General features: G+C 41.3%; 2 protein-coding genes across 3 annotated transcripts; both read left to right on the top strand.

The window, feature by feature from the left end:
* On the top strand, positions 641-3840 carry LOC8069012 (tropinone reductase-like 3). Its single transcript, XM_002441426.2, has 6 exons — positions 641-1194; positions 1344-1460; positions 2738-2872; positions 2946-3071; positions 3137-3238; positions 3503-3840. The coding sequence occupies exons 1-6, from the start codon at positions 1063-1065 to the stop codon at positions 3650-3652; spliced, it is 762 nt and encodes a 253-aa protein (XP_002441471.1). The 5' UTR covers positions 641-1062; the 3' UTR covers positions 3653-3840.
* LOC8069011 lies at positions 6069-9666 on the top strand. Of its 2 annotated transcripts, none has more exons than XM_002441425.2 (7): positions 6069-6250; positions 6402-6548; positions 6793-7025; positions 7806-7888; positions 8556-8667; positions 9055-9129; positions 9198-9666. In XM_002441425.2, exons 2-7 carry the CDS (start codon positions 6431-6433, stop codon positions 9378-9380), a joined length of 804 nt encoding a protein of 267 aa, XP_002441470.2. In that variant the 5' UTR covers positions 6069-6250; positions 6402-6430; the 3' UTR covers positions 9381-9666. The 2 variants fall into 2 exon arrangements, with proteins under 2 accessions (XP_002441470.2, XP_021302513.1); XM_021446838.1 differs by having other exon boundaries at positions 6787-7025.

The raw sequence follows: 9910 nt of genomic DNA, 5'->3' as shown, positions 1-9910 counted from the left end.
GGCTGAGTTCCATTGGCCGACAGGAGTGAAGGTAGAAGGCTGATGCCTTTGTGAGTCAGGGACAGCTACAGTACAGAGGAAGTAGGGGCTAGGCGATGTAGACTGGAGAGGCTAGAATGACTCTTTCTTTTCAACAACTTTCAAACTGTAGAATGATATTTTTTCAAGACGGAGAGGGAGTAATTTTTAAGCTTTTTTCTAAAAAAATAAAAATGTCTAACTCAATTGCTCGACAGTCGACACTCATATATAAAGGACCCTGGCCAGACTATGCGTTGACGAAGTCACTTACATAGAGCCTGCTTTAAACCCTAGCTAGCCTCTACCCTGTGATTGCCCGGTGAACACATTTTTCACTAGTTGGACTATCCACGCCCTTTAAGCATCAAGTCACTCCTTTTCAATGAAAAAATTACAACCAAATGAGCACTTGGCCTCTTGAAGCACATCTTTGCGCAATCTCTTCATCAACCAGCTACTCCAACAAGGCTCTCGACCTTGCCATTCCCCCACCCCAACCTTCGCCGAAATTGATGATTCGTTGATGAATCATGAACGACCAAAGAAGATCGAATGCAAATGGAGGTCTCGGCATCTCGCACCGCCTTTCGTCAGCTCTTCCCGCGCCTGCTCCGGTCCCCGCATGGCCGCACCGCCTCTCCTCCCTCTCGCCCTAGGCCGCGTCCTCTCACTCTCGGTCTAGCTTGTTGTTGTGAACAATGATGGCTTTGCCGCTTTGGGCAAGGATCCCCACTCACAGCGTCCTCGCACGGCCGCACCGCCTTTCCTCCCTCGCCCTAGGACGCGTCCTCTTGCCCCCACTCTCGGCCTTGCCGTGGTGAACAATGATGGCTTTGCCGCTTTGGGCGACGCACAGCCCACGCACGGCCTAGGAGCTACTCGCAACAACCTTCCTACTCCCGTGCACGGCCAAGGAGTAGTACTGTGCGGGCACCGCTGCTATACCACCACCAGCAAAGGGCCGGCGAGCTTGAGAGCTGAGACTCGACAGAGAAGAGAGCGACCTTGAAGCTTTGCTTGGCCTGGCCTGCGGTGGTGGTGATGGATGTCAAATGCCGGCGTCTGGAGGGGAAGGTGGCCGTCGTGACGGCGTCCACGCAGGGGATCGGCCTCGCCATCGCCGAACGCCTCGGTCTCGAGGGCGCCGCCGTCGTCATCTCCTCCCGCAAACAGGTCCAGCAGCTGAGCCGGCATGCAGATCTTCTCGATCGTTTCTTTGATCACCCCTTCTTGCTGTTGCTGTCTTCTCTTGGGGTTTTCCTTGCTGCTGCTTTCTGATTGGGGGGGTTTCTGTGGATCGATTGGCCGGGCCGGCGTTGCAGAAGAACGTGGACGAGGCGGTGGAGGGGCTCAGGGCTAAGGGGATCACCGTGGTGGGCGCCGTCTGCCACGTGTCCGATGCACAGCAGCGCAAGAACCTCATCGAGACGGCCGTCAAGGTTGAAAACTTGAAATTGTGGAAGGGGGTTTCATTAGTCTTCTTTGAGTGCTTGTTTGGTTGTCCTCGTATATTTGTCTCGATCTACATTAGTTAATTTTTTTTCAGTCCAATTCACTCTAACACTAGTGGATGATTAAGGCGAACAGGAGTGCAGCCAAACGAGATCTCAGATGGGTTACATTACATTGTCAGTTTCCTCTTGTTGCTGAGCGATCCCATCAGGCCTCCCTGCATTCAACGTTTTGCTGGGGAGCGTAGAATTAAGTTTGGAGTAGATAAGCATCAGGAACTCCTGCCATCTCTCTTTTTTGTCCCTACTGGGAGCTGGCTCTGTTGCTCACCCGACATTAACTCCCTGCCCTTGTTCGTTTCTCTTTTTGGGGCGAAATTGGGATTGGTTTGCCACCTGGTATTTCTAGCTGCTTGCTTAAGGCCTTGTTTAGTTCCTCAAGGAAAAAATTTCGCGACACTGTAGCACTTTCATTTGTTTATGGTAATTATTGTCTAACTATAGACTAACTAGGTTCAAAAGATTCATCTCGTCAATTTCGACCAAACTATGCAAATAGTTTTTATTTTCATCTATATTTAATACTCCATACATGTGTCTAAAGATTTGATGTGACGGGGAATCTTGAAAAATTTTATGATTTTGGGTGGAAGTAAACAAGGCCTAATCCATTTCTGGGTGCAGTGGCATTGTCTGAACTAGGAAGAAAACAATTTGTGCACAAGTGCAAATAATGGCACTACTAGAGCTTAGAACTGTTTTTACGTAATGAAAAACTAAGACAGCCTCAGCTATACAAATTTCTACTGGAGATTCACTGATGAGTATAACACTTATCCATTAGTTGAGTCAAGACAATGAGCACTGTAGTATATATTTACCATGTGAAAGTCTCAAGCCAAAAGATTATGTGTCATTTCTCTTTTTACATCTTGTAACATTGAGGTTGATGGCTACCTGAACTTACATTGATACTTCGACACACAGGAGTCATACCTGCTTGTCTTATTTGTTTGCATCTTCTTCTTTTTTTTTTTTGAGGGGGAACAGCAGGTGCTCTGCCTTTTCATTATAGAAATGGAAAGTAACTTTGTTTGCATCTTACCTTTTTCATATCTCAAATCACTTGTTTCGTTGAGCATGTTTTTTGGAGGGATTTTCGTTGAGCAAGTTGTACAATGTTTTAGTTTCTGTTCATGTCTTAAATAGTGTAAGGCGCATGTGATGATTCGTTTAGTAGTAATCAGCTGGTTATATTGTTGCAGAACTTTGGGCACATTGATATTCTTGTCTCCAATGCTGCTGCAAATCCTACTGTAAAGGGCATACTTGAAATGAAAGAGGCTGTTCTTGATAAGCTGTGGGACATTAACGTCAAGGCTTCTATTCTTCTTCTTCAGGTGAGCAAAATTCTCCACCTACTTGACATTCTTCAGGTGACATCATTATCTTCCTCTATCGAATGTTTTTCAGGACGCCGCTCCCCACCTACGGAAGGGGTCATCTGTGATTCTTATTTCTTCAATTGCTGGTTACAATCCAGAGCAAGGATTGACAATGTATGGTGTTACAAAGACTGCTCTCTTTGGTCTCACAAAGGTATATGCTTAGCTATTGATCTTCTTTTTCTGAACGCAACTGAGCTATTGATCTTCACCTTTTAGGCTCTTGCTGGTGAGATGGGACCCGATACTCGTGTTAACTGTATAGCCCCTGGTTTTGTTCCTACACGGTTTGCTAGTTTCTTCATAGACAATGAGACCATTGTAAGTGATTAATTTCTCTATCTCTGCTTGCATAGTTTGTCTTCATATATTTTTTATGATTGGTCAATGAAAAAGAAAACATTTGACACAGTTACAACGTTTCTTCTTTGTCCTAGAAAGGTTCAATATATTCTATATATCTTTAAGGTCTATGTGGATCACAATTTATTTAGAGGGGAAAAATATATGGAAACTCAATTCAAAATGCACTAAACTACCTTCCATTGAAATGCATGTACGTACTTAACCTAAATTATTGTGCAGAGGAAAAAGCTTAATGAGAGGACTATGCTTAAGAGATTGGGTTCTGTGGAAGATATGGCGGCGGCTGCTGCATTCCTGGCATCTGACGATGCATCATTCATTACAGCTGAAACCATTGCTGTTGCTGGAGGGGTGCCGTCTAGATTGTAAATTTGGCTGAAGTCTATTCTGACTCGGCTAATAATGTGTGCTAAGTACCAATTGCCACTAGGCCGGTGACATAGCAACTATACTGTAATAAGATTTTTCAAAAAAACTATACTGTAATAATCCACTCTGAAGCTGCAGCTTGTGTTAAGTTTGGCTACTGTTATTTCAATTGGATTGCAGTGTGACTACTCCCTCTGTCATAAAATGTAATAGATTTTTAGTTGTCCTAAGTCAAATCATCCTAAACTTGATCAAGTTTGTAGAAAAAATGAGACGATACCAAATGAGCTTCTTTAATTAGATACACGATCAAATGCATTTTTATAATTTAACTGATGTTGTGGATTTTAATATTTTTTCTACAAACTTGATCAGGTTTATAATAATTTGACTTAGGATAACTAAAAGTACTACAAGGTGGAGTATAAAAGACACTGATGTGAGGAGTGGAGGCGATCTTCTCGACTTAGGATTACGTAACTACATGGGGAGAATGGGCAGACTACATGGGGAGAACCAGGCATGAGACGGTGAGACCCTCATCATGTAGAAGAAAATAGGTAATCAATTCATCATAACTCAAGTCTCAGCTTATAAGGACGCACACCTTAACTTATATAGCACTTACGACATTTAAGCCCCTTTGGAACGCAAGAATTTCATAGGAATTACATAGGAATTCGACGGAAGTCAGTTCATTTTTCACATGAAAAGCGCCGGAACAGAACAAAAAAAAAAACTCACATTCCAAAGGGGGCCTAAATCTAGAAAAGATTCTTTACAAATTTGGACTCTGGTCGTTATCTATTTCTCATGGGTATTACGGAGCAACAGTGTTGTGTGTTGAATCTGAAGCTTCCGACAATCAAATAAGCTTTTTCATATAGAGTACTCAAATGGCCAAAACAGACTCCGAACATAGGAGATAGGAGATATGGACTATTCATTCTTGTAGATGTGTTGGTAGGGATGAGATGATTGTTCCAAATTGGGTTCAAATCTTCTCTTCGCTCGAACTTATCAGCATAACTCATATTTTTCTCTCATAACAAATCAGCTTCATCAGTTGTGGATAGACTCAGTGGCGGAGGGAAGGGGGGGCTGAGGGGGGCCTGGCACCCCCCAACCTTCCCATAACTCCCTTAATACACCACATAGATTAGATGTTTAATTATCTAATTAGCTAGTTAATGATATTATCTGTACTAAGATTTTTATTCTTATTTTATATTAATCTCTAATAGTTTCTTATACAAATAGAATCTAAATCTTTCTAATATTTTCTTCATATCTTTTATTTTTATTATTGCCTATCAAACATCAGTTTGTCTCCTACCACACACTCTAATTAGCTAGTTAATTGAAAATCACCGTTTTCCTTGTTTAATCCTTCTGATTGATCTCCAACGATGGGATCTATATTATTTAGCATTAGTCTTGCTATTATCTTTCTTATCTCCTGTGCTTCTATCAATATTCGTCTAAACTCTAAACGGTCATTTAGCCCGTTGTACTCAACTTTTAAACACTAACAGTGGTATGGTGTTTCTGTTTAACCTTCTATTTAAATAACCGTTTTACCTGTTTAAGTGATCGTTTTGTCTAAGACTAAATGATATGTAACTGATTGTTTGTCATTTGAAGTTAGGATCTAGTACTAATTAATTTTGCCCCCATTTAACTACTTGTTTTTATTGTGATTCTTTTCCTGGACAAAGAAATAGAATGATCAGGTGAATGTTAGAGGCTTGAGACTAGTTAAATTTTTCTTTTATTTTTTTAGTTTTTCTGCTTTTTTTGCATCGCAACACAAACGTTTATTTTGGTGCTATGTACACCTTTGTCATGTAATTTTTTGACACACATGATTGTTCTTGGTTTGCACGGCCCCCCCTATGTTCAAATCCTGGCTCCGCCCCTGGATAGACTTCAATATGTTTTTTAAGGAATTCAATGTGTTTTACTCCCTCTATCCATTTATCGGAGTCATCTTACCAAAAAAATTATCCGAGAATCAGAATCATCTAAGCTAGGGAACACTATTTTTTATCTTTTTCCAAGCACATGCGGCTCCTCTCACTGGTCTAATTAATTCAACCATCTGCATGTAGCTTATTTCACTGACCGAATTAATTTCTCCTTAGTCAATACCCACGATCCTAAAATAACTGCGATAAATAAATGGATGGATTATTATATTATTGAAAATAAGCCTCCAACAGATTTGCGCATAGCAAACTGTTTTTTTTTTTAAAAAAAAAACGCATAGCAAAGTGATGACCGTGAGTCTGTGAGTGTGATGGTAAGTAGGCGGGCTCAAAGGATAGTCCAGGTAGTCCGTACCCTACCCTGAAATTTGGCCCAAAACGATGTAATGGCCCAATAGGATAACCCTAGCCCAGCTCGGTTTGCGCCGGCGCTCCATCTTCTGCTCCCTCCCCCACTCGCGCTCGGCACGCAGGCGACGGCGTTGGCGCTCAGGCTCGGGCTCTCAGCGACGGCGGGGCAGTCACAAGGTCGGCGGCGGCGTCAGCGGCTCCCCCTCCCGCCTCTCGCCAATCTCCTCACGCCCTCGCCACCGGTCCTCCCCACCCTGCGGTGCGCACCTCCCTCTCCCCTCCCGCCTCCGCTGGACCGTCAACGGCGCGCGGCCCCGGCGGCTGCGCTGTGCGCCGCGAGCTTAGTGCCGCTTTTTTGGAACCCTGTTTAGATGTGTGTGTTATTGATCTAAGCTGCTATTCTTGTGCAGCAACCGTGAATAACTAGTAGTTTGGAGTTATGGATTTGCAAGAGAAGACAACCCCCACTCATCAAGGGAAAGAAAAGAAAAAAGGGAGTGCAAAGAAAAAAGAAAGAGGAAAGAAGAGAACATCATCTGTTTTGGATTCTGCTAATGGTGAGACATGTTCTATCTAAGTTTAGCACCTCTTTAAAATTGAAACTCTGACTTTCGTTTACATTTCCTATACAAAGGCACAGTTCCTTTTTTTTTAATATATAACACTGATGGAATTGAAAACTTGATTATCTCGTGCACTAACTATTTGAATATGAATGAACAGAGTTAAGGGCACCCTTTATTTTCTTGCTCTTTTTGCTTAACAGGCTTTTGCATTTTTTTTTTCTTTGGGAAGTTTCAGGCACAGTCATCAGTGAGGAAATGTCTGAGTATAATCTTGATGAACCCACTATGGAGGAAAAACTCGCAACCTTAAATCTGATCAATAGAGAGAATGGAATGAGTGATACTGAAAAGCAATCGCTCTCTATGGCACCACCAAGTGCAGATTCGGTTCATATCTTGCTGAAGCAAGCTCTTCGTGCTGATGATAACGTAGCATTGTTGACTTGTTTGCATAATAGAGATGAGAAGGTATTGTTAAGTTTGGTGAAAACATGTTATCCTTCTGGCTTGTATCCTTTGTTAGCTTTTTTTCCCCTCAAAAACGCATGAGAGCTGCGCAGCATTATATTAAGATGATAGATATCCTTTGTTGGTTGTACTACACATTTAATCTGAAATCAACTTCATACCTGTTATCACTGATGAAAGTTTTGCTCCCTCCAGTCAAAAAATATTTGTTGATTTGACATTACATGCTATCAAGCTTATGAAGCTGGACTATCAATATCGTTCAAAGTTCTTAGACTGGAAAAATAGAAAACATATATCCATTTGTATCAATAAAACATACTCAGCACTCAAAAGTTTTCTTTGGGAGACAATGTTGATGTCCAAAGCAGCATATGTTTGTGTCTCTAAGTAGGCCTGCACACTCTGGCATATGCAAGTTTAAGTGACGCTAGCCTCACATGTTTTCCTTTCTTGAGGTCATAGAATTCTATCATAATTAGAAAAGGAGAACTACAGAACTGCTCCTGACCAATTGTACTTGGCTGAATGATGAATTGGATGGTTTAACTAAATGTGTTCTAGTCTTAGGTTGATCATATATAGTCATCTTTTCTCTTTCTCCCATGTTAATGATTTTATTTCTTGACAAAATTGAAAATAAACAGAATAGGTTGTTTGAAAACTGTAGTAAAAAATTTGTTAGTCCATATATTTACTAAAGTTCAGTAACATTCAGATTGTTCTTGGCAAATAGCAGAGAGTTCACTATGTCTCATAATTTACTGCTGGGTTACACAGGTTATCACAAAGTCTATATCACTCCTAACACCAGCAGATGTTGTGAAGCTTCTCAAGTTCTTTGTGCTGCAAATACAATCTAGGTAATATTATGTGGAGGTGTTTTTTTTTGTCGATTTAATACATAAAGGTTATGTGGTGCATGTAACTGGAGATAATTCCTTGAGTATGAGATGGCCCATGTGGGGCTTGCGCACCATCAACTATATATTCATGCTTGAACCAGGGGCTTCCAATTCTTACAGTAATTAGTCTATTGTTATTCTTTTCTAATCATTTATTATTATTTTCATGGTTTGTGTGGCTTTCTCCACTCCTTGCCTTGCTGTTGGGGGCTGTGGTTTGGAAACTAGTGAATGGCTGCTTAGAGACAACATGACGTTTATGCATATCTGATTCATATATTTGTGTCCATTGGAATGCATAAGCATGTAACATGGTGTGTATGCAGATCTTATTTGTATATGTGTGTTCATTGTAATTTGTAAGCATAGTGTTGGCATCCTGATCCCAATGTCTTTTTCTTCTTGTCAAGTTCCTTATTCTGCTGTAATGTTGTGTATATTGTCACGATTTGTTTAAACATAGTGCTGATTTGTATATTTTCATGATTTGATTACCTTTTGGGATCGAGGATCCTGGCCGCTCAAAGGATGCTAATGCTGTACATTCCTAAGTTTCAGTGTTACTCTTTAATTGGCTATCGTAATTTGATACAACCGACTAATTTCTAGACCTCTACCTCCTCAGGGGCGCAGTGTTGGTTTGTTTACTCCCATGGCTGCAAACTTTACTAAGTCGACACATGAGCAGCATAGTGTCTCAGGAGTCTTCTCTGTCATTGCTCAACTCGCTCTACCAGGTTAGTAAAACGAAGTAACCCCATTGCTGTGAAGAATGTTCAATGCAATATCTGTCTCTAAGAAGTGATATAAAAAACTCTAATAGAACCCTGCGTGCCAACATTTAAACTATGCTTGAAAGGAACACTCATCCTGGTGGTCATTTATTGATGATTCATGCCTGTATAGGACCTTACTACCTGATTTAAAAGTGAACTTGCACTGCATTAAGGATATTCTATCACTCCTCCCTGGACATGCTGAGTTCGTTCTGCAACAAGACAATGTAGCCTTAAAAAGTCTATCCTATCAGTTTTTGGGTCCTTGTACAGTTCATATAACATGATAGCAATTTAAGTCATGTTTACTACTGGACACAGAATTTACTGGCTACATTTTTTTTCCAGCTTATTGATGCAAGAACATCAACATTCAAGTCGGCATTGCAACTCTCCACCACTCTAGATTACCTTTTCAGCGAGGTAAGTTTCCTTCCCAGCAATGGGTGATCAGTTTTGAAATTTTAATTAATCCTACTATTATGATCTAGATTGCTGACGATGAAGCTGATGAGGAGGAGGTACCGCCACCGATAATTTATGAAGACAAGGACACTGATGATGAAGAGTCTGAAGTTGATGCTATGGAAACCGACAGAGAAGAGGCTGAAGAGCTAGGTGATGTTACTGATGCCTCTGAAAATTCAGATGGAAGTGAGATCATGAGCGACTGATTGACTTTTACTCTCCCGAGCACTGAACTTCCAAATATCGATTGTCCTCAGAAGATGGATTTTTCACGATGTTTGCTTGAGATAGTTGTGCTTCTACTTTGTCGAGCTTAACTGCATCTAATGCGTGCATCATATTATCTCAGTAGATTTTACCCTCCTAAGCGAATGTTTTCAACAAGCTTGGATGACATATTGACATTTGAGCTGAGAAGGAATTGATTGAGCAAAGTCATCATTCCCCCTCTTATATAGTTTGTACTCCTTATGAAGAGTAATTGTTTGTGTATATTTGGTGCTTGAGGTCACAATTACTCAGAGGCTAATTTCGGGAGTGCCCAATTGAACCGTTGGGTCGATGGTTTGTCGTACGTTGACTCCGACCGACCAAACACTTTGAAATGATATATCTCCCTTCGTGCGAACAACTGCCTCTGACTTGCAAACCTAAACAAACCTATTCGGCTCTTTGACTCTGAAAGTCGGCTGGCCAACGCCCATCTTACCGTGTCTTTCATTTTTAATGTCTTGCC

This window comes from Sorghum bicolor, chromosome 9 (genome assembly GCF_000003195.3).
Source record: "Sorghum bicolor cultivar BTx623 chromosome 9, Sorghum_bicolor_NCBIv3, whole genome shotgun sequence".
Lineage (NCBI taxonomy): Eukaryota > Viridiplantae > Streptophyta > Magnoliopsida > Poales > Poaceae > Sorghum > Sorghum bicolor.
This window is presented reverse-complemented; position numbering and strand designations above follow the sequence as displayed.

Bases quoted from the DNA above. Each gene is read 5' to 3' on its own strand.
- LOC8069012 (XM_002441426.2), top strand. From the start codon at position 1,063: ATGGATGTCAAATGCCGGCGTCTGGAGGGGAAGGTGGCCGTCGTGACG. The intron at 2,873-2,945 runs GTGAGCAAAATT...AATGTTTTTCAG, and splicing joins CTTCTATTCTTCTTCTTCAG to GACGCCGCTCCCCACCTACG. The intron at 3,239-3,502 runs GTAAGTGATTAA...ATTATTGTGCAG, and splicing joins TCATAGACAATGAGACCATT to AGGAAAAAGCTTAATGAGAG.
- LOC8069011 (XM_021446838.1), top strand. From the start codon at position 6,431: ATGGATTTGCAAGAGAAGACAACCCCCACTCATCAAGGGAAAGAAAAG. The intron at 8,668-9,054 runs GTTAGTAAAACG...TTTTTTTTCCAG, and splicing joins TGCTCAACTCGCTCTACCAG to CTTATTGATGCAAGAACATC. The intron at 9,130-9,197 runs GTAAGTTTCCTT...ATTATGATCTAG, and splicing joins TAGATTACCTTTTCAGCGAG to ATTGCTGACGATGAAGCTGA.